Source organism: Osmia lignaria, chromosome 11, assembly GCF_051020975.1.
Source record: "Osmia lignaria lignaria isolate PbOS001 chromosome 11, iyOsmLign1, whole genome shotgun sequence".
NCBI lineage: Eukaryota > Metazoa > Arthropoda > Insecta > Hymenoptera > Megachilidae > Osmia > Osmia lignaria.
The window spans coordinates 5,452,608-5,477,518 of NC_135042.1; the positions used below are offsets into that span (position 1 = coordinate 5,452,608).

General features: G+C 39.6%; 3 protein-coding genes across 8 annotated transcripts in view; 2 read left to right on the forward strand and 1 right to left on the reverse strand.

The window, feature by feature from the left end:
- The first annotated feature begins 782 nt into the window (after positions 1-782).
- Men (NADP-dependent malic enzyme) lies at positions 783-15,101 on the forward strand. 4 transcript variants are annotated; one of them, XM_034323161.2, is made up of 9 exons: positions 783-814; positions 873-929; positions 4,271-4,424; positions 10,243-10,401; positions 10,526-10,888; positions 10,959-11,270; positions 11,334-11,702; positions 11,779-12,073; positions 12,145-15,101. In XM_034323161.2, exons 1-9 carry the CDS (start codon positions 798-800, stop codon positions 12,258-12,260), a joined length of 1,842 nt encoding a protein of 613 aa, XP_034179052.1. In that variant the 5' UTR covers positions 783-797; the 3' UTR covers positions 12,261-15,101. The 4 variants fall into 4 exon arrangements, with proteins under 4 accessions (XP_034179052.1, XP_034179053.1, XP_034179051.1 ...); XM_034323162.2 differs by lacking the exons at positions 783-814; positions 873-929 and adding an exon at positions 1,884-2,124; XM_034323160.2 differs by lacking the exons at positions 783-814; positions 873-929 and adding an exon at positions 3,277-3,452.
- On the reverse strand, positions 13,035-21,133 carry Doa (CDC like kinase darkener of apricot). 3 transcript variants are annotated; one of them, XM_076690827.1, is made up of 9 exons: positions 19,598-21,133; positions 17,217-17,295; positions 15,963-16,029; positions 15,350-15,463; positions 15,166-15,256; positions 14,930-15,100; positions 14,676-14,820; positions 14,353-14,603; positions 13,035-14,205 (listed from the first exon to the last, which is right to left on the reverse strand). In XM_076690827.1, exons 1-9 carry the CDS (start codon positions 20,681-20,683, stop codon positions 13,993-13,995), a joined length of 2,217 nt encoding a protein of 738 aa, XP_076546942.1. In that variant the 5' UTR covers positions 20,684-21,133; the 3' UTR covers positions 13,035-13,992. The 3 variants fall into 3 exon arrangements, with proteins under 3 accessions (XP_076546942.1, XP_034179040.2, XP_034179041.2); XM_034323149.2 differs by having other exon boundaries at positions 14,676-14,823; XM_034323150.2 differs by having other exon boundaries at positions 14,676-14,805; positions 19,598-21,128.
- Positions 21,134-23,038: 1,905 nt separating this feature from the next.
- LOC117603729 (uncharacterized) overlaps positions 23,039-24,911 on the forward strand; it is a 34,495-nt gene continuing 32,622 nt past the window's right edge. Inside the window, exon 1 of the mRNA XM_076690828.1 lies at positions 23,039-23,173. The gene's annotated coding sequence lies outside the window, so the exon portion shown is untranslated. The remainder of the gene's footprint in view (positions 23,174-24,911) is intronic.

The following is a 24,911-nucleotide window of genomic DNA, read 5'->3' on the forward strand; positions in this document are numbered from 1 at the left end:
CTTCAATGTGTAATACATTGAAGCAATTAATAAACAAGAAATACTATAATTGATCTCCTCAATCCTACCTTGAACCATGACCTCATTAAGCGTTTTTCTGTTCTCAATGACATACATACATACATAGTTGAACACTTACATTGATTATAAAAGTATATAATGAATGTCTGTGTAATATTTGCTAAACAATCAACTACTTAACAGTGTAAATATTATTCGTCACGAAAAACAGCGATGAACTAAATGAACATCCTTGTGTTATAGTCTTATCTTAGAAAACAATGTGTAATATTTACAATACTTTTTTTAAATTTTATTTACCTAAATGAATATTAATATAGTAAAGTGCGAAATATGTTTGGCGGAACCGAAAAGAGGGGTCCTGCAATCAGTTTCAACTTTCACTATACGGGCTTATTGCGAGGTTAATTAGCAATTATCGAGTGTGTAACGGTGAAAGCGAGCATTCTGTGTGACATGGTTTCACAAAGATCGCAAAATTAATAAGTTTATTGTATGCAGACCGCGTTTTAATTAAACTTTTCTTTTCGATCGATTCAAGCACGCAGTTACTTGTAAAATGATGATAAAACGACGAAAATTAGGTCAGATAAAAATTATTATCAATATGCAAATATTTTAAAATATTTACTAAACTTAATTTTTTTCTGGAGTTAGTTTCACATTTATAGAGATTATAGTAAAGAGAAAACAAGAGAAATCGAAAAAAGTTTTGTTATGGTTGGTAGTAAAAGTAAAATTTAATAAGTTTGAATAAACCCATTAAAAAATTCATCATGTCCGAATCCTCCAAGTAAGCCAGTTTGTTTCATAATAATAACACGAAACTTCAATGATTTCCGGTTTCGTAGGTTAAGATGTTCAAACTGTTCAATTTGCTCGAAAATTGCTGCAAGTTTATCAACTGAGTAAGTACAAGCTGACATTATAAGAAAGTGCGCCTGTAAACGTAATCAGGCATATCATCTGACATTTAATTTTGAATTTGCTGATTCATCAACTAGTTAATTATCAATTGAGATATTAATTAAGAGGGCACAGATATATATTTATGTTTTACGCTTCATATCAATCGATAATGCAAATAATAAACATTTTAGCATCAGGAGACTCTCACCAGTATGTCGCGCGATGCTAGCATGATTTTTCTTATCACCTTTTAATTTCACCCCTTCCATTTTTGGTACGATAGCCTAATCATTTTATAAATATTCAAATATAACCATTTTTCTATTCCTCTCGTAGAAATACCTTTTTGATACAGTTATTTTGTCATTATTTTAAATGTTAAACATATTGGAATATAAAAAATTAATCATCAACTTATCACGTTACGAATGCACAAAGTACAAACTTCAGTTTCTTACGTACTTTTTGCACTTTTATCAACGTTTTTATAACAATAATTTATCAAAACGTTCCAGACACGTTCCCGTCAGAAAGAACAATAACATGCGTCGATTAAACACATACAATTTTTTAATGCAAAGGTTGTACATGTACCTATGCATGAAATAAATATTTAACTCGAAATAATTACCATTATGCAACGTGTTCTGTCACCGTAAAAATCGCTTCGTACGAACCTGTACCAGTCACCTTTCAAAAACTTGTCGTACCTTATCGTTCTAGAATAAATTCGAGTTAGGGCAACTTGGAATAAGGACAGGGTAGATGCAACTGGAATGTTAGGTTTTTTTTTCTTTATAATAAGGTGTGGAATTTAATAACATTTGTTGCGATTCGAATCGCCTTTCTGTCTGGAAAAAAATCGAATAAAAAACGGTGACTTTAACGCCGATTTTTACGATGACGAAGTTGCATCAAATAAGCAAGCGCACACGTTCTTCGGTTAGTTCGCGCGAACGTCAGTTACGTTTGCGTTCTACTCGTGCTCGGAAGGATCGATTTCACTGAACGAAAGTTGTTTCAAAAAGTAAACTGTTTTTCTACGTGATAAGAGCATAGTATTAAACTAATAGAACATCGTTTTATTAAGTTATGGACGATCGTTTTTATTGAATTTTTTGTTGAATTTCAATCGTCTGCAATGGGAAATCCACACTCAAAAGACGTCCGTAACGGACTGCGAAGTTGTAAAGTGTAAGTAATGAAATTTTTAATTTCAAAGAAATGTTTTTGAAGGTTTCAAATGTTACCAGCGTAAATCAAATAATGCCCAGTATTATCATGCCAACGCAAAGAAAGTAAGCGTTTTTATAAATTGTCTTGATAAGTGTATACAATTGTACACTAAGTTCTATGAGTCATTAATGTCAATAAGAGAAACAAATAAAAAATGCGAATTTTATCAGACATTCAACTAGTTAAAAGGCAAAATATGTGAAATTGTTTTTTTAGAACCTCTTTTAAGATTTCATATGTAAGCCTGTGAGAGGTGGGAGCAATCGCCCCCTCTCTGAATCCGGCACTGTGCGTTATATCATTTTATAATTTGCCGCGTGAATTAAAGTTCTCATAATCATTGAATGATTACGAATATTTCTCGCTCTATCTTTTTTTATCGCGCGATTGATGTAATTTTTGCAAATTAAAATATACAAGCAATTACGTTATTTCTAAAAGAAATAAAACATTGCTGTTCGATTAATCTGTCCCACGTAATCTTTGCTATTTTTTTTTTTTTTTTATTAGCTTAAAATTATTTTTCTGATTAATTTTCTCATAAGCTTTGCACCTTTGTTTCTATGGAATATGATGCTCATAATGATTCGTTAATTACCACGAGATATTTCGTGTTTGTTATTATTTATTTTGTACACAATATTTTCGGCAGTTTTCCGTGTAACTTTCCGAGATCTTTAATTTTAATTCCACATCACGCGATAACAGGTTAGTGGCCTGTGATCCGCATTATCGTATGACATGTGCAATGATGTAAATTTTTATGTATTCAAGTACGGCAGAAAGAAATGCGACGATTATATTTTATCATATCCTTTTTTGCTGTTTGCAATTGAATCTGTAGCGAATTAGATATTAAAATGTTGAAGTACGTATGTACTTTTTCTTAGGAATTGTAAATAAAAATACATTTACACTAAATATGGTAACAACATATGCGTGTAATGACAGACACATGTAAATCATATCTATTGAAGTAATGAATAGAAATTTTGTATTTTTGTTTCACGCCTGATGATCACGTGACTCGCGCTACCAACTTATCAGCATGGCGTGATACTGTCCTCGTTCCTAGTTTTGCATATATGTTAACAGTTTCGAGACAGATGTCAGATCGAACGAGAGTGATCAAACACGAAAATAATAATAGCGATTATGTTCACGAGACGTTTTCTCGAACGTATCAAGTGTCAATTTAAGAGCTTTATCCGTCAATCAAGTTACTTACGTTATGCTAGTAAAACGCTTGAACCTGATACGAGGCAGTTCGATCAGCTGCACAACAGGTAAAACAGCGAATTTTGAATTATTTTAATTTAAATTAAATCTTTAATAAGGTTAATGCAAGATATTTACGAAAAAAAAGTTTGATTGACGATTGTTACAGGCATAATTGCAGGTTTTCATGAACATAAACTTTTATATTATGCAATTATGATAAACTGATGCAATCTTTTTTAAGTCTATAATTTGTTCTGATTCACCTGTTGTTAAACCGAAAAATAAATAATATTATGAAAACCCTGAATTTTATAAGCATTCTTGATATATGTGTAGTGTATATAAGTAAATATATATGTGATATATGGTTAAATAATATGTCAAACGATCCTTGTCCGATGGGCGCAGACATGCGATTGCGCGATGCGCGCGCTTGCGCTATGCTAGTTATACTATCAGTGACGTAGCAAGTACCCATCGGGCCCCATATTTTTTTACCGATAGAATCATATTAATATGAAAATCCTGATTAGAAGAAACTTATCAAGAAACTATTTGCAGCCTTTAAATCAACGTAAACATCTCCTTCGTAAAATCGTTTTAGACTTGACCTACAGTTCATCCCCGTGATAAATTGTTTTATCAAAACACTAGCTTATCAGCCGTTAGTACTCATTAGTTCATAAATGCTGTTAATAAATTAAATTACAGTTGCAATCTATAAAAAGGAAGGCATGCGACAGATTCGACAATCGCGCCATATAATTGATACGCGACTGTGTTCATTCCCCTCGCCCTAACCTCACCTCTCTTGAACGGTAGTGCTTTCTGCTGTACCGACATTCATTTTCAATCAGCCTTCAACTTCGCTCGTCGTTTGTAGGATCCACAGTAGTAGCCAGTTGACCTACGACGACAAATCTTCAACAATGTCAGCTCTTCACCGAGATCAGCTTGGTCAGCGGGGACATGGAGACAGCGTCTGTGCGAGTTTACTTCGTGGCCTTGATCATCTGAAAAACCCACAGTTGAATAAGGTACGCTATAGTATATAACGTGATTTAATATTATGTATAACAAATGTGGTTTGTGATGCCGGCAGAAGCACGAACTGTTCTACTGACTGACATTGACATGTTACTTCCTTGGTCATTTGCTACTTCATTTTTTGGAAAAAATGTTATGCACTAACATGTAATAATCATTATACGACACGCGTATTATAAAAAAAATGACGTTTCCTGTTTATTATTACAATCGTTGCTATGGTTTCTGAAGCCTACTCATGAACGTTGAATCGTAAATTTTTCTATGAGATTAATGGGGGTGATTTAATGTCTCATTTTCGGCGCGAAATTTGCAATTTAAATATCATATGATCCGTTAAACATCTAGCGACTGAAAATTTTCCATTGTTTTGACGTAAACCAAATGAAAGCGTCACTCATGAATGAAATGAATGAAATTAAACTGCAGAATTATATTTTAATTTTGCGAGTAGGTTCGATATCGATCGGCGGATGTAAATTAAAGTTGTCGAAGCTGAAGTGAGAATTTCATGAACGCGTGCGAATGTACAGCTAACCTAGTGGTATTGAAGACACTAAGAATGCACAAAACACTAAAGAGGATAATTACGTTACGTTGAATTGGTCACGTAGTGTTCGCGGTTCCATGAAATTCACTTTCACGGCGTACAAATTTACCGAACGGAACTAATGACGGTGTGACAACCTGAGGATGATGAAACAAGCATGAATGCTTTTTAGTCGTACGATAAACCGCCGTTATCTCTCTGTCACAATTTTTTATATTTTTACAACATCTTTACTTTGATTAGCCACCAGTAAAATATGCTTGAACTTTCTAGTGACATTTTTTTTTAAACTACCAGTTAATATTATTCATACACTGATAACCAGAATTTAAACTGGTTTTCTTAGAAATTAATATTTATGCAAATCTTAGTTGAATATTCAATGAAAGTAATCATATCGCTTAAAAAAAAATTGCATCAATCTGCATTTTGTTAGAGACATTTGAAAATAAAGAGAAAATCGAAAGCGTAGAGTAACATTATCGGTAATGTTGATTCGATTAAAACTCGATCGATAATGGTTCTATTTATTCCCTCGAGGTATCGTAGCATCATAAGTTAGATAAAAATATATCGATGCAAATAGACTACCGTTTGATTTTTTAAACTGGTAACGTGTTCAAGCTAAGCGTGTTTATAACGATAGACCTCGAAAATAATTTTCGCGATGACTGGACAAAGTGGACACCAAATATTCCACGTGTAATCATGCGATCGTGATTGCGAAATTCACTGGGAATTCTGCGGCTAACGCCATATTTTATGACTAACTTTTTATTCGGTAAATCTTATACTTCATCAATAGGCACGTGATACTTTTTCCTCAATTAACTATGAACTATGAAGTTATTACTTCAAAAAAACAAAATAAGAAATTACCATCTGTGCAATAAATTTTGCCAATGCATAATTACATATTACATTGAGGAGCTAAAAAGCTGGTGAAACTTATAAAAAAAACTTAGTAAATAATAAACATGTATTCATTTTTGCCTTTATAAAACCATCTTATTTTTCCTATCAGATTTTGATAAAACGACTAAATTCCAGTATGCTGTACGTATCGGTGACCTTTTGATAAAGCTGATACCTCCTGCTAATATTCTGCGAACAAAACGCTGACTGCGCTTTAAGCCCCTTATCGTGGCTTCGAATTAAAATGAAAGAAAGGAAGAAAATGATATAGAATCTATATCAGCATTTTCGTTGAGAAATCAAACAGTATGTATCACTTCAATCTTCTTATATTCATCCTACCGATATCAAAATTACTTAATTGAATAATTTTTCAGAACAGCCTGCAATTGAAATAGTTTCTCTCGCTAAGGTCTTCAATATACCCTCATCGAGTCTCTGAACTCTCCAGACCTTGCGCAGAAATTTCGATCCGACTCCTTGTGTCGTTTCCTGGTAATTCTTCTATACATATAAAAATATCGGATCGATCAAGAGTATCACTTCCGCTCACGAAAACGTGGCGGTAAAATTAAACCTTCTTATCCAACGGCGCAGCCAGATTAACGCGCGATACGCAAAGACCCGTTTCATGCGAGTGGCAGCGATTCTTGTACTAGGTCGTGGCACGTTTTGCGGACCAGCAGGACTCTTAGCTACATATTGATCGAGCGACTGGCAAGCTCGAGGAGCCTGGCAACCGTTTCCATCGACGGATTGTTTGCCATGGGACTTGAGATCATTCGGAGAAGTGGTAGGACACGGAAGAATGGACACGGATTGGTGGGACCTCGTTCCGGATTTTCATAGAACCGTACGGGTTCCTGAACCTCTGCTGGCTGCTGACGGAAGGGTATTCTTGCTCTGCATTTCCTCGAAACGTTCGTTTTTGTTTCATTCTATCCAGATATTTCTTCAGAACATTTACTTTTGTACAGAGAATCTTCTGGTAGGATTTAATGATCTAACAGTTTGATGAAAATTACCACACTGGAGCTCCTTTGGACAATACACTTTGAAGTTTTACCAATGGTTACTCGCAAGAATATCAAAGTCACGATAACGTGTGCATAGTTATTCAATTCTACACACAAGTTTCAAGGAAAACGAATACACAATTACGTCACAGACGTTATACTTTGTCCTTTGTCTTTCAACAGTTTTTTCTCTCTATCCTGTGGTTATTTTAATCATTGGAATCTTGTTATGATTATCAGCTTACAGATATGTAAGAATCCACTTTGTGATAGATATTTTGTGGTTATTCCTTGTATCATATAATACTGTCCAATTACTTTTGATAGTTTTAGCTCCTTGACTTGAAATCTGACAAGAGTTGTCAATGGGTGGTTAACTTCTGCCTCTTCTCGAAAAAGTTCATCTGCTTTTGAATGAGAACCTTTATCCTAGTACCGCCTCTTTGGTGCGTTTTAGTTTGAAGAAACAAAGGTCCTGGATTGAGGACTCTAAAACAATGGACCCGTGAATATATACCTTTGGACCGAGCAACGGTAAAAATTCCTTTTCTTCATTTTTTATATTCTGAAGGTACATATTGATGAAAGGACACGTTGACTTTATTTATTCTTCATGGAATCAACAGTTGAAGTTAGGTAAACATTTCCTGTCTGAGTGACTTGCAAAAATTACATCTGCATGTGTAACAAAGCATTCTTCACGCTTTTTTCTCCAGGCGAAAGTCACTTTCGATCTTCAGAGACTATTAAATTGGTTCGCACACGATTGTGAAATTTTGAAAGTATTCACAAGCATTCACTGCTTGCATTCCTCGTCAAACGGAAACTTATCTGGTTGATTGAACTCTGTTGTTTGTAATATGATTTTTGATGGATGGTCGAAGCAATCTCGCAAAAAGAAGCGTACAAGAGAGTGAGATAGAAGGACATGTATCTGCTATCATAATTTATAAAAGTCAATTGACGTTGCTTGCGATCTGGCAGGAACATTCGAAGCATTGTTAGCGACCCCAGAGTCCGGTCGCTGGTGGAAAAATACCATGCTTTTAACGAGTGCTTTGACCTTATACCGTCCGGTTCGACTTGATCATCGAGGAGTATCATGTATTCAATGGAATTTTTTTAAAAAGGACTAACCACACTGGTCGAGAAGTTATCGATCAACCATTCTTATCCTTCGAATCTTTTTTTAGGAAATATTCTTTTATATAATATTAACAATTAAACGTTCTGTAGTAATACATTTATATATGTCTTTAAAAAAATTTCATCAATAACTTGTAGATTCTTTTATTATTTGTAATTTCAATTTTATTTTATTGTATACTTGTTCTGCGATTGAGATTGAAAGAATTTTTCTAATTACCGATTAAATTTGAAGCTTAATGTTATCCGTCTTCTTGGAATCATTTAATTTTATATCTGAACGTGATCGATTGTCAATTGTAATAATAAAAAACCTGTTGTCGCGAAAGGAAACGGTGTAGACGATGTAATCAATGGTGTCAGACAGTTTTATTCAAATTTTGCATTCTGTCTGCATAATACCGGGTAAAGTCTTTTCCGATACAATCGAGGCGAGAAACTTTAATTAGCGAATTGTTTACAGGCGATTTAAAAATAGAAACTGATATATTGTGAAGCCTTGCACGCTTCTTACTGTGTTAATAAACTATGATTTAACAAACTTTTTTATTTTGTTCAGTTCAATTAATTTGTATTAATTGTAAAAGATAAAGCATTGATATTTTGTACATTAAGTGCATGGACATAATAAAATAATGAAAAATGATCTAATGTAATTATAGCTTTTTGTTTTTACTATCATTACCATTAATCAATGATTCATTGATCACGTAATGTAACATACTATAAGTAGAATGTTTAGAAGTTACATGATTTAAAGATACATCATGATCTGTAAATCAATTGATTTCCTTTATCAGCGGATAATACAGTAAGTATACTGCAACTAACAATTACGATAACCTCGAATGCTACTACTAATTGAAATATGTATATATAAGTACTTACGTCTTTTGCAGCCTGAAGATTAATTGCTTCTGTCGATAAATTAAAAATGTATACAGTGCCATCTAGCGATTGGTGTTTTTGGAGTGCTCCTGGTATTAGGATCACAGGATGTGTGAGAAGGTATCCCGTGAGACTGAGTAACAAGGAGGGGTATACTGCGCAACAAGGACAGACATATGTAAGTTCCCCCACTCCAAAATGGCGGATCACGCTAGCTAAATTATAATTGAGGGAAAATAATTAATAACTCGTTTCCTGTGAATAATTCGTGCACTTTTACTATTGTTTTTCAAAGTATATGATTCTAGGAATTTTTACATGTAGATTTTGCAGCTGTTTTGTTTATATTAATTTATCATTAATTATTAATGTATCTGACACAGAAAATTTTGGTCAAAACTGTGTCTAAAAGGTAGTACGATCACGAAATTTTAAAAAGCAATCGTAAAAATGCACAAGTTATTTTTAGTAGTCGAGTTATAACTATTATTCCGTCAATTATGATTTATATGGCAAGACGCCATTGTCGAGTGGAGGATCTATGTCTATCCTTGTCGCACAATGCATCCTCCTTGTCGCACAGTTTCGCCGGATACCTCTTGCACTTTCATGTTCTCTAGCTACCAGGAGCCTACAAAACGCACTCCAAACGTTTGGATAGTTGCTTTCGTTCGCAGTTTATCCGCGAAATACAATTGATGCGAACATATGACTCGCAACATATTGCGTTAAAATGCTCTGTTTTTTTAAATAATTTACTTCCAAGAAATGTGAAGTATTAAAGAAATAAATGCAAAATTAAAAAATATTAAATATTAAAAATAGAATACTTGAAATTATAGTATTTATTGAAATGTAGTCTTCTTATTTTGGGTCATGTAGACCCGAGAGAAAATAACACAGATAAATTATTAGTTTAAGAATATTATATACCATATTCTCTGAAAGTTATAATCATGCTTTCAAGAAACTAATAATTATATCAAGGAACAGCTGATGGCCTTTCACTCACGTTCACCACCAGCAATCGACAGGAATTTTCTGATTAACCCAATTCAGGCAGCAATCAAATAATTCCTGTCAAGGTCTTAGTATGATTCATCGTTATTTGTAGCATTCATAACTTTATCGAATAAAGAAACTTTAACTTTATTTATTCGTCGAAGAGAACAAATACTCACTCCTTATAGCTCTGTCAATTAATTAATTAATTGATATTTATGTTATGGTTTCAGTTTGTAGGATTTGATCCATGAAATTTATCACATTTTTAAAGGAAGTATTTTATTTCAGGGTATGGCATTTTCCATTGAGGAAAGGCAAGTATTGGGTATCCATGGTCTCCTACCAGCAGTTGTGAAGACTCAGGAAGAGCAACTGGAACTGTGCCGCCTAAATCTGGATCGCTACCCAGATGATCTATCAAAATATATCTACCTCATTGGCCTACTGGTATGTACTAACTTGCCAACTATTCATCATACTGACTTGCCAGTCTTTCCTTTATTTCTAATAAGTTTATGAAGGTTTAAACATTACCCCTTTAAAATGACTAATAATCTCATTAATATTACAGGATAGAAATGAAAAACTCTTTTACCGTATGCTCGCTGATGATGTGGCAAAACTGATGCCTCTGGTATACACACCAACAGTAGGTCTAGCTTGTCAAAAGTTTGGCCTGATCTACAGAAGACCCCGTGGTATGTTCATAAGTATAAATGACAAAGGCTACATATATGATATTTTGAAAAACTGGCCTGAACACGACGTACGAGCCGTCGTTGTCACTGATGGTGAGAGAATACTTGGGCTGGGTGATCTGGGTGCCTATGGAATGGGAATACCTGTTGGCAAGCTGTCCTTGTACACTGCACTGGCTGGTATTAAACCACATCAATGTTTACCTATTACTCTGGATGTTGGTACCAACACTCAGGTATGATACTTAATCTTGAATTATTAAACAGTATTAATACAATGTTCTAAAATATGAATTTGCATTTCAGTCTTTGTTGGATGACCCACTGTACATTGGCCACAAGCACAAACGTGTCACTGGTCAAGAATATGATGACTTCCTGGACGAATTCATGACCGCAGTGGTCAGGAGATACGGACAGAATACATTGATCCAATTTGAAGATTTCGGAAACGCCAATGCGTTTAGACTGCTTCAAAAATATCAGGACAGTTACTGTACCTTCAACGATGACATCCAAGGAACAGCTGCTGTCGCTGTTGCTGGTTTACTGGCATCCCTTCGCGTTACACACACTAAACTGTCGGAGAATACAATTGTTTTCCAGGGAGCTGGAGAGGTACATCAGTGATTTATACCTTATACCGTGTTCTTAGCGTTATAACTGATTTTGTTCTTTCAGGCTTCGTTAGGTATCGCATGGCTATGCGTTATGGCGATGGAGAGAGAAGGTATTAGCAAGGAGGAAGCTAAAAAGAAAATCTGGATGGTTGATTCAAAAGGATTAATAGTCAAGGATCGTCCAAAAGGTGGACTGACGGAGCACAAGCTGCGCTTTGCTCGAGATGACAAACCAATTGACACTTTGTTGGACGTGGTGAAAACTGCGAAACCTACTGTACTTATCGGAGCAGCCGCAGTTGGCGGTGCTTTCACTACTGAAATACTGGAAGAAATGGCTAAAAACAACGAAACACCAGTTATTTTTGCTCTCAGCAATCCAACAAGCAAAGCAGAATGTACTGCCGAACAAGCATACACTGCTACAAAGGTATACAAGAAGCTTCTATAAAATATTCATTGTTCAATTTCTTTCATCTAACATTTTTTATTTTTCGTGTTCATAGGGAAAATGTGTATTTGCCAGTGGATCACCATTCGATCCAGTGACATACAACGGCAAGACTTACAGTCCTGGCCAGGGAAATAACAGTTACATTTTCCCTGGTATTGCGTTGGGTGTAATATGCTGTTGTATGCGTACAATTCCTGATGCCGCATTCCTCGTCGCTGCTGAAACATTAGCTCAGATTGTTTCTGATGAAGATTTGGCGAGTGGAAACCTGTACCCACCTTTGCAAGATATCCAAAAGTGTTCATTGACGATAGCTGCTGAAGTCATGAAATGCGGTTATGCAAGTGGTAAGAAAATATTAAGTTTCATAATTTTTGTTTTTCTTATAATATGATCTAATAATACTTTCTTTGTGCAGGTCTTGCAGCACTTCATCCAGAACCTGAGGACTACAAGGAATTCATCAAAGCACAACTGTACGATCCAACTTATAAATCATCAGTACCTCCAGTATATAAGTGGCCTAAAGCATAAATGTATTTTCTACTGCCATTTTCAAATGCAACGCTTTGATACGACGTCGAGTATAAAAATGTACACGACAGATGTGTACTACCTTTTTCTTTTTAATTTGGCATGGTATTGTAAGAGCCTGTTGAGCAGGTTTTTCATATAACTATATTGAGTCTTTGTACGTATGAGTAATAATCAGCATGGGTGTTGTGTATGTGAGCATGTATAGATATCTATTTCGAAAAAGGAAAGATTTTATTCTGAACTGTGTATAAATGTATCCGCTACTGATAGTTTTAAATTATTGGGATGATAAAATGTTTGATTTATCGGTTTAACGAATAAAAAATTTCAAATGATTATTTGAAAGAAATGTGTTTATTGCTACTCGAAACAGCATTCCTCACAGTGCCCAGGACATAATTCTTCTTCTTTGTACGAGCAGCAGGGTGTTTTAAACTTCCGTCACGTTGTATATTCAATTAAGAACCGAAAGAGACAAACAAGACGTACATATGAGCGAAAGTTTTATAATTTAAAGGTATTCATCTATTAAACGAAGTAAAAAGCAGAGGCGTCTTTATGTACTTAAAGCTCGCGCTTTTTCACAGATATATAGGCAATACACGCGTAAACTCATTGTCAGTGTATTGAGTACTTAGAACCGTATCAAATTCGCCCCATCCTTTTCTTCTACCGAATCTCTTAAGGACCGATGAAACTTAAAACACACATGATTGTCTGCAACCTCGTAAAGACAATACAACGAAATTCATTTAGACGTGGAACTAAAAAAAAAAAAAAAAAAAAAAAAAAAAAAATGTTAAAGAAACAGCTTAGTTTCCTTCGAATTTCGAGGAACAAAACATGTTAGCATTTTTCTAAAAATAACCACATACGTATCATTATGGTTTCCAAGAACGTTAACATGTGTATTTTACGACGATGATTTGGCGTCCATTGAATTCCTCACACGCTCTCACTTTCTCTCCCTTTTTTGTTAATCTTAATTAATGTCAACACGTACGCATAATATTTACTTGTCTTATCACTAAGTCTGATTCTTACTATTAAAACACGCCATGGTCATCAATCTATAACAAACAGAGTATAAACTGCGACCCTTTACTCCAAACTTTGTTGCATAATAACATCGTAATAAAATTAAAGGATAAAATGTACAGAAGAGCGTTTAGAAAATGTTTACAATGATGGGACTCTGTTACGCTACACTGAGCAGACACACTGGCACGTTTACAGTGCCAGTAACAAGGACTATGTCAAGTATAGTTTGGCTGTCTACCAATTTCGTCGTCTTTAAACGAACATCAGAGAGTGTCGATATATATTTTTTTTTTCTTGTATCTTGACTCAGAGGTTGGTGTCATTCTGCCGTAAATATAATTTTATCGAGTCCGAGTTCCACAGCACCATTGCACTACTGCTTTCTTTTTTATATTAACGTTTATTAATAAACAATACGATTACTTGTAATTTAACCAACATTGTCGGTCGTTACCATTGAATTTAATTTAATTTATATTTCCTACTAAAATTTCGAGCCTCTTTTTATTTCGTTCGCTTCACTTTCAATTTTTTTAATCTTTAAGTCAAGCAATCGTCATCGAATTTTGTTCCTACGAAAAAGACACAGTCTTGTGAGGCTTAAGGATATCAGTATTGTAACGTAGGGCAGTAGCGTCGTTGATAGTGGAGTGTCTGTCCAGCATGGAGGTCGGTCCCTTTCCTAGCTTCATCGAGAAAGAGAATGCGATCGTTCGTGAGATTGTTGAGAATCACCAGCTGCTCGTAGGTCTGGCAATCTTTGGTGTGCTGGTAACGCGTCGAAGAACGGATGTGTCAATGCGTCTTTTAATTCTATCCTGTTAGAAGGTTCGTATTCTAACATTTTCTGAATGAGGTCAAATAGTTGTCGATGTTCTTCGTCGTCCGAAAGCATGCAACGCTATAGAAAAAGAAATAAACGAAACATTAATAACAGCATCTTTTGTTCCTTTAAACAGACCGAGTAAATTCTGTTTATATAGGGATAAAAAGTATATAAATTCTTTCTCGAACGATTATGTAACGAGATCATTGTACGACTACTTACGTGTAAAGGTTTACAATGTTCCTCAACGTATCGGGCGGCCGAACCCCTTTCCTCCCAGTCCAATTTACCGTGATAGAAATACTTAGTCTTAGTCTTGCGACCCATACGATATGGAATCGGGCCAAGTATACGCTCCATCATTGCTAAGTGCTCACGGTTGTCGTGCGTTTGAAACAGAGTAATACCCAGGTACAGTTCAAAGAGGATGCAGCCAATCGACCACACGTCACAAGGCTGTGACCATCCTAATTCTATACAAATAAACATACCGAATCAGTCGCTTAAATGTCGCAACGTACCTGAATTAACGAGCATCAACTTACCTAAAATTACTTCTGGTGCCCTGTAATGTCTCGTGCTAACAATCGTGCTGTGATGTTCGTGGTCGAAGGTAGCGCTGCCGAAATCGATCAGCCTTATGTCTGTTCGCTTAACGCGTTTGAAATCCTTTCGCTTGAAAAAAAGAAACTTCTTTTAAACACTTCAGAGAACAATACCTTACCGTGTGGCTTTACAAAAAGTTATCAGACGAAACGATAAACGCGATTTACACAGCAACGAGATTATCTTGCCTTACCTTTTTGCTATTATGTATGACCTCGTAATCGGAATCTACGAATAATATATTTTCGGGTTTCAGATCGGTGTGCGTGAGTTTGTTATCGTGTAGGAATTTCACGGCATAGCACAATTGATACCCAATGTGCCTGACGTGTTCCAATGGATAAGGTTGGTAATCGTTATCTCTCTGCAAATATACAATAATTGTAACACTGACTCCAGGTGCACATACACGTTATTTCAAGTACATACCAAGAAATCGAATACACTAAGCCCAAGCATTTCAAAGGCGATGCACATGTGACCATGATAATTGAACCAGTCGAGCATCTTCACGCATAAGCTGAAACACAACAAGTGTTAGACTCGAAATTTCAATAATATCAATTTTTAATTCAACTTGATATTTTTTAAAGTTATCCATATGGATACTAACTGTTGGCCTTCTGGATCCTTGGTCGCAATTTTCTCCAAGGCGTTTATTTCGAGCATCGCGGCTTCCCTATACTTTTCCACGTTCTTGATGATTTTCAGAGCCATCACGTGGTCCCTGAAAACGTCATTACACTGTTATTAGATGTAGTCGGGAACGGCCAAGTTCGACACAATTCCACATGGCGGGAAGAAGCGCAATCGTGCGCGAGGCGTTACCAAGCGGGCTATTTCTTAAACGCGAAGAGGAAGATCCCTCCGGTGGTTCGTTTTCTAAGCGAGAATTTTGCATGGATTTAATTTGCCTCGAGACTGTGCGTTCGTCGAGGATGCCGTCGCTGGCCAGTAAAACAAAGTGCAAGGCCATCCTATTATTGCGACTACTTGCGCGTCATTTTGTGACAGTGCGGCGCACGGCTATTTCTGACCCTGCTATGACTCGGGATACGTGTTGTGTCTTCGGTAGGGACAGAGATATAGAAAGAGTGAGCCGTGCGCGAGGAAATGAACCAGGATAACACGGACGTAAGCGCATTGGGAGGATCAGGAAGAATAGTGAGAGCACCGCAGACTCGAGGTAGATTACCTACGAAGTAGTTACGTGAGCTGCCACTTACATTTGCACGTCCTTAACCTTGACAACTTTTCCAAAAGTACCCTCTCCTAGGGTGTCCAGTGCTTTATCTGCAATGTAAAAAGATAGATAAATATTCGTGTAGATCAATGACCTCTCGTCCACGCAAGATCATCCATGTTGCTCTATCGGAAACTCTTCTCTTTTTATAATTATCACCGATCAGACGAAGCATAATAACGAAGAAATATTTAATCAATATCCAACAGACACGGACACCTTAGTCTGATCGGTGATGAATCTTTCTTTTTCTCTCCGTACAATTTTTCCATTTCAGATCTGATTGTAACATCAAGGTTCGAAAAAGAAGACCCCCGAGGGAGGAGCAACATGGACGCGCTTCCACGTGGACGTTCAGTCGGTGGTGTTCAATACGCCGTTACGTCGTGAACGGATGTACGATTCAAGTGAAAAAAAACTGTATCATTAGAGCTCTGTTATCGATCGGAACTGCTGCTCTCCTAAAGGCCGAGGTACCCTAACCGTAAAATCGGCGATCGGAGGACATGAAACATTGACTCGTCAACTCCCGGTGGCACGTTACTCCCGCTCATGATTCACGATTAATTTATTTTCTCTCGACACGAACGCGCGATGAATCGAAGGCAAAGCCATCAGGATTTTTAGCGAATGTCGAATGTCCTCGTGCGCCTGTTTTCAACAGAGAGGAGCACGTCATCCCGAAGAAGACGTATCGAGGAAATAGCGCAAGCGTAGTCTCTCTTTGTCTCTACCGCTTCCTTCGTCTCTCTGTCTCTCTATTTTTGCTTTCATCTTCGACGATCACACGAGTGTGCTCTATATATTTTCAAACGAAATCTTGATCGGGCGCAACTGTGAAACTGAAAATTCAAGAAATAAGAGAAACGGATTAATAAATTTACATTTTACGTATCCTGCTTCCGATCCGACCACTGTGTAAGATCGAAAATATAAACGAACGAGATTAGAGGGGGCTAAATGAAATCTACTATCTATTCATTTATGTTCATACTAGCTCGATTAATGCGATACGGTTTGAAGAAAAATATTATAAACAGTTTGAAATAAATAAAGAAAGAAAATGGAAGAGAAACAGAGACGCGAACGAATGGACGTTAAGCTGGAAGGGTTGAGCAGAGGCAAAGAGAGACTGATTGGCAGATACCGTGGGTAACCGATCCGATCGATCGATCGACCAATCGATCTGAGGCTTGCTTAAATATACTACAATGAGTGTATTCACGTATTCACGAACATCTATCTGCCAGGATGTCGCCGGTTTGGTAAACAAGGTGGCCGTCTGCGTCGTCCTCGACGGAGGGCAGTCGTAGGTTCTACATACGGGCCGGCGGTATCGGTATCAGCGGCGCGTGCCAAGAGAGGACCCAATCAGTGTTGGAGTGCACCGTTTGGTTCCCCCGTGTTTTCGTTTCACGATGGAGACCCGACCAGAGAATGTTCCCCAACGATGTTGTCGTTGTCGATTCATCCACAGGGACAGAGACAAGTCCGTTTGCATCGTTGTGATGGCCACCAGAGTCGTCGTCGTTGTTGATGCGATCCCAATGGGTTGTCGTCGTTGTTGAGATGATACAGGGTGGGGTCCACCATCCAGGGACGTCGCGTCAACCGATCGCCAACACCACCGTCATCCATCACCACCACCACGAGGGCGGAGAGACCCGTGTAACACGCGGTAGAGGACGTGTGTAAGCACGGACGAACGTACGATTGTGTCGTTGGGGAGGAAGTAGGGGGATACATCATCATCATCATCGGTCATCGGTCATCATCATCATCGAGAGAACCACCCGATCCGAGCGCCCAGTCGACCATAGTGACCAATCCGTGTGCCATATCCAATTCCATTCCATTCCATTCCATTACAACGGAGATGGTAACCCAACAATCAGAGAGAAAGGGGAGAGGGCAAAATGGTTTGCCAAGTCAGAAAGTTGCGGTTACGAATTTTACCATCGGCACAAAGCGAACATTCTTTTTTTTTTTCTTTAAATTTATTTATTATCTTTTTTTTTTATACGATTATGATTATTATATCAGTATTATCTCTCATTCTTTACCTCATTTATTTTTGCATCTTTCTCGGTTATTTAGTATTTACTGTTCTCTTTTTTTTTTTCCTAGACCCGTTATTTTTATTATAGAGACGTATGCTCGTGTTAAAATTAGCTTCTTAATGTCTCGAAGAAGCCGTCCTCGATCGACGAGGATCAAATAAAAATGAAATTACTGTTACGAGATAGTTATCTTATAATTTACAGCTCGGCAGCGTTTATAGTTTTTCTTTTAAATACAAGTAAAATGAAGCAAAAGTTATTTTCAAGCGATAGATCGATCGCTGGAAAACGAATAAATAAAATGAACGAAATCGGACAGCTTCTTCCTCGTTAATTTTTCTCTAACACGCTCGGAGAGGTCGTTACTTTTTCTCTGTGTATTTTGTTAATAATCAATTTGATTTGCAGAAACTTCCAAGTACTTACGTGATTGCGCCAATTGGACGCTTCATGACGATCGATCAATTGATCGATTGATCGTCGTGACGCATCCGTAACGGCGCGATATCGATCGACACTTTGAGCCTACCTTATCAACGCGCGAAACGATCCGATCTTTCATCATGAATTTCGTTTAAACACGAACAATTTATAAAACGGGACAATTATTAGGGGGAAAATAAGGACAGGACCACGGTACTCTCTTCAATTGTTTTACTAAAATTTTAGCGAGAGGAGATATTAATATTAAACATCAAAACATAGGATATGAAACTCTCGTGTTACAACGGCGCTTCGAAAGATGTCAGATACTGTTGTTGGTAAACTAAATAAACGATACCGTATGAATAATTGCTCGTTTCAAAGGATCTTTGACACTGGGCCAACGTGCGATTATTTTAGATTGCTCTTCAATTCAGTATATTTATACTTTATTAAAAGATATAATAGCGCAGTGTTTTGAAAGATGTTCGACATCAGTGACGCGCGTTTTTCAATTCAGAGAAATCCATCTTTTATCAAATTTTATTTTGGGAATTAAAATGTTACGGGTTAAAGTGACTCTATAATGTAAATCAGATTCATCTTTCACAGGAAACATCCAAACATCTTTCGAAGCACCACTCCCTATAAAAGACACCTGTACACCGGGTCTGCCCACGAAATGCCCTAATGAACCACAAGATAAACCTAGCTCGCACCGATTAATCAAAATTATTCCTTCAACATCCTCCCACGAGCAATAAGACCACTGTCACTAGGGCATACTCCTGGACAGTCCTGTACATTCCCCAATCGAAGGGGGATCCCTCGATAAGACAGTCGCGTACGAGTGAATCATCCCAATGTTCACCAATTGAAAGTCAAAAACAGACACGTATTAGTGACAAATCAGCTCGGATCACGGCGATCATCGAGTCAGCAGAGGCTGGGACAATGTCGGCCAGGTGAGACAATGGGAGAAGTTAAAACGAGCGGACGCAGAAAAACAGGCAGGCGTGAGGGCAAAATGGCAGCAACAACAGCAGCAACGGGCATGGTCTGCTCAACGAAACAACACTCGAGCCAGCGATGCCGGCGAGAAGAAGCGGTATCTGCGCGCGGTTCGACAACTTACAATCGCCTGGTGGACCGTGTCCGAGTTGTTAACGACACTCGCGACGGAGGTAACCGCGTTCTTCGACGCGTTCTTTGACGCGTTCTTCGACGTGTCTTTACGCTCGCCTTTCCTATACTTGCTGGCGATAATGTCCGTGGTACTGGGCCGCATCTTCAGCTGGCCACCGGCAGCCAACTGACTGTAAGTCTCCTCCATAGCGGCGTATTTCAGGATCAGACTCTGGATCTCCTTTCGTTTCGCAGCCCTCTCGGAGATCGCCGGATCCGATTCTTCGGAGTCGACGATCCGAGGAAGGACGTTCGTGTCGCGTGCCACGCTACCGGTCGGCGTCTTATCCGGATCGCTAGCATCGTTCGTCTTCTCTTTCGAATTCACGGTGTCCAATTTTACAGGTCGAGCCAACCTGAGCGCCGTGGACGAACTCTCCAGTTGCTCGCTTTTACCGTTTCTGTAAGGCCTGACTTTCCGCGTACGGCTCTCGGCATGGCCGGACTTGTGCCTGCCGTATCTGCGGTAAGTTTCCGAGTTCAATAAACCGTGTCTCTCCGTTCGATGGTAACCGGGTGTCTTCTCGCGTTTCGAGTCCCTCGTGGAGGATTTCACGTAAGGGTACGCTTTCTCGGACAGCAGGACGCTTGTTGGACTCTTGACGACGGTGCGGCTCATCGAAGGTTCCAGTGTCTTTTCGTCCCGGACGAAAGGACTGTCCTCGCGTCTGAAGTAACTGTGATCCCTTTCGCGGGTACGTCTGTAGTCGGTGGTGTGATCCGAGTGATCGTGACGCTTCTTCCTGGAGTACTTGTCCAGGATGGTCGAGTACTTGTCCTCCAGTCGGGACTTGGCGGTGGCAAGGTTGATGCCGGGCGAGGTTCGTCTAGCGAGGCTCGGTTTGCTACCAACGTGCTCGTTCAACGTGGAGGTACCGCGTACCCTGGTGGTTAATCGCTGCAGGAGGCTCGAGCACGATTCGCTGAGCATCTGGGTGACGCTTGTGGTGGTCGAGGATCGAGCGTACCGATTCCGCCGGCCCGTCGATCCCTGACGAGACGTCGACATGTTGTCACGTGGCGCGAAGATGAACATCGAGACGTAAAAACTCGCCCACGCGATCTCGAAATTCTAGAGAATCAATCCTAAGATCAGGCTGATTCGCAGAGAATACCTTCACAGTTAACTCGTTACGTGATTTCCTTCCTTTTAATTCTGTTTGTTTTCTTAATTTCGAGTCGGTACGCGTTCAGTATATCGTTTTCTTCGAATCAATTCTTCGGTTTCGAGTGAATCTCCTCAAGGTCGTTCCGCTAGACCTTGCCGAGTGTCCTGTACGTGACGCATCCGAGATTGGTCGCTTCGAAACGCACAGTGGAACACGTACGATTTTAGGGTTAAACCGATTCGTCCAAGAACGATCAGGTAACGTTCAGTGACACCGCGGCACGATACCTCCTGCCCGTAGCTGCATCGCCGCACTACGGAGGTGCGAACATCGTCGATCACGCAACCGAGGGACACCAGCGAACGCACTAAACTACGACCACAACGGCGGTCACGAAGACGACGGACGGACGTGGACCGTTCACGAAGACGAGGAGGCGAATCGGTGCGCCCCGCCAAATACTCTCGTCGCACTAAAAATACCGAGCAGCGGTGGTGAGCTCCGCGCTCCGACCAACGGAACACGATTCCTTTTCTCTCTCTCTCTCTCTCTCTCTGTCTCTCAACTAACACTTCTCGTACGATGAAAAGCAGCGGGCGACACAGGGATAGAGAAACACGGGCCGATTTGGTAGGGAGAGACAGAAGAGGGAAGGTGTGCTATCGAAACAGAGATAGAGGTAAAAGGAAAGAAGAAGAAGAAGAAAGGAGAGCCGAGTATTACGTAAATTTCTCGCTTATTCGAAATGATCAAGTTCGACACGCTTTAACCCTTTACAATTCGCAAATCTGTCCTCTCAGATCATCAACAATACAATTTGACCCTCGTTGGATCATTTTTAATCCTGAGATAAAATAAAAAATGGAATGCACCCTTGAACTCTTTATGTTGAATCACTATAAAGAGTTGGGCTGTAAAGGGTTAAAGCACTTGGCAGCCTCGACGCTTCCTGGTGTATGGAGAGTGGAGGTCGTCGAGATTCGTCCACGATGGAGCCAGTGCACGAGAAAACGATCAGTGCGTTTTCGCGAGAGCATAGCGCCTTGTCTCCCAACGCGCACCTTGACACATATAGAAATTACGAAATCGTCCGAGAACGACGTTCGAATGAGGGCAAGCTCTCATGAAATGCCGATCTACACATATCGCATAATTAGAACGGGTCTAATTCGTCCGAGCGCGGCACCACGTGGATGCTGGCAAACTTGTTGCACCATCTGCTGAATGAATCTTGAAGACGAAGCTCAAACACTGTGACAAAGAGATACTCTCATGCTGGACATTCCTGAAGAATGAAATGAAATTTGAAGAGAAGAAACTGTTATTTCCAATGAATATTCCAATAGAATAATTTAAGTCTATGAATTATAATTAGAATTGATGTTAATTTATAGAAGATTGCTACTTGCACCATCTGCTGAATGAATCCTGAAGACGAAGCTCAAACACTGACAAAAACATACTTTAATATTTATGTTGGACATTCCTGAAGACTGAACTTGAAGAGATAAAACTGTTATTTGCAATGAATAATCCAATAGAATAATGTACGTCTATGAATTATAATTAGAATTGATTACTACTTTTAATCTACTACTTTTAATAAAATCTGACCCTAATGATGACCCTTATCAAAGACCAAAACATTGATCAATAATAAATCTGTAATATCCAAGACCAATCAAGCAAAGTCTCTCCGTGTATCATCTCGGAAGATTGTTACCGATTATAAATCCTAGATATTGAAAAGGCTCGAGAACTGTGGCGTGCTATTTGTCGTGACGTTTTGTCTTCAAGTTCGATGATATCGAGGTCTCCTCTGGGTGTCACGGATCCTCCACAAATTCGAGTATCGGTATAAATACGCGTCGCGTAGAAAATAGCGACGTAGTTCGCGGGACGCTTCGCCCACGAGCACCCACGTTTCGAGCGCGGAAACGCGAGAGAATTTGCTGGCACCAAGGATTCGTTTCTTTCCGGCCTCGTATATCACGGAACTTCTCGAGAACCAGTGATTTAAAGCGGTTCGATACTAAGATTCCTTTGCAAAAATAACAACGAGAAACACCTTGAAGATATTCAAGGCTGTCGATAACAATCATATAATTCTCTTCGGCAAGAAGATGGAAACGAACGTGCATCAACCGAAGAGCTCCTTTCCAAAGAAAAAAAAACTCTCCTCTTCCACTCAGAGCGTTTTATCTCAGATGATAGAAGAAGAATCGCAATAGAGAACTCTTTCGTCAGACGGGGCTTACATGACGAAGGGATGCGAAGAAGAGAAGGAGAGAACGCGTATCTATCGTCCGCTCGAGTCTGCCAAATATAACCGAGAAGCGTGAAACGCGTGCACCACGATTGCCTCGTAAGCCGAGAGAGCGGATCGTCGTGGTTGGGCGGCATGTTTAAATGTTAAGGTGAGTACCTAGCTAACTAGCGCTCACTCGCTGGTTGGTTTATTCCGCTGCTTTCGTGTCACCGTTGCTGCTGCGCGTGGCAAAGGGCCAACAGAAACAAGTACATGCGTAGGTGATTCGCCATGTTACGGTGAGTTCAGTCTTGGGTACATTTTATCCTGATACTTGTCAACTGTATCCTTATCCTGATAGGAAATCCTCAATACGAAGGTCTGATACTTTGATGTGTAATTAAATCAAATTAGATTCCCTTTTGTTAGTTGTAAACCTTCATTCTGAAGACCTCCATCTGTCCACGTCCTGATCACGAATCAATTTCTCTTTTAACTGGTCAACTCAGATCTGTAAATTCCAAACGCGCAAAATATAAGTGCAATTATCTGTACATAGATAACTGAAAGTTTTCCAAAGTATCCAAGACTGGACTGCCGAGGGGGGATAATCTGAATTCGATTAGAAGTAAACGCGAGATCATCAAGAGAGCACAGAAAGCCCGAGTGATTACAGCGATGCGTTAACGCACATACACACATACACGCACGGTTTCTAACTATTATCGCAGAATGTATCGTTACGGTGTACAAGCATCTCGTTTCGTTCATGCTACCTCGGAAGTAGATGTGCCGTTAGACTCCGGCGTCACGTCGAGCTTCGCGTCCAATTGCCCAGTCATTTCGGGTACGTTACACTGCACCCAAGACTCCCAACCGTGTCTAGGCCACCAAGAGACGTTCCCGGTAGGCAACAAAAGATTCAGTTCCTGTCCAGTGATCATCGACGAAGACGACGACGACGAAGCTGACGACGGTCCACCGTCAGCCAAGCCGCCGCCGCCACGCGTGCACCAGCTTCCAGGATGATCCAGCGTGACTGTGTATCTCGCGCGAGGCAATTCTCGATTCTAGGATAAAAGCTCTCACTCACGAGAGCATCTTGCCAACGGCGACGAGTATTTCTAAATCCAGGGTTGTGATCGATTCTGGGTCAGCGAGCTGGTGATGATCTAAGCGCCTCGGGTTACCTCACCGTCCACGATTCGTAAACACCGTTTAGCACGATCCTTCAGAATCTCCTCCAGGATGCAACGATACACTTTATCCACTGGACAGGACTGGTCGAACATCTGTTCGGATCGAATGGTTCAATCTTTGAACATGTCGGTTCGTCTCGATCTTGCTTGGCCGAAACGAACTTCTCGCTGCCGGATTTCCCGCTCGGACCGGTAACTCCCGGTAACTCGATCGACGACGATAGTGTTTGCTAGACGCGTGCCTTTGGTTCCGGCGAGCCGGCTTCCCTGCCGGCGCGTTTTCCGACGACGATGCGGACGGTGTTGCGCTGGCCATCTGGCGCAAACTCGCACTAAAACCGCGGCGAAACCGTGTGACGAGTCCTCCTCGAAAATAGTCCCCGGTCGAAAATAGCCGACGCTGGGTAAGAAAGAAGAATCATCGGCATTTGCTCCGGGTACACGCGTCAAGCTAGTTGCGTAGCGGCCTTCTCCAGAGACTGATCCCTCTCGTGCGTTCTACCGCCTACCACCACCACCTTCTTCTTCTTCTTCTTCTTCTTCTTCTACCTCCACCTCTTCTGTCTTCCTTACAATTCAACGACTCCTCTTCTTTTTCTTCATTCCTTCTTCCTATCGATCTGCTTCTCTTTACCGCGTATTTATATCGCGAGAGACAACCTTAAAGATAACGACGCTAACAGCCAGAGGACACGCTGTTGCTCCAAG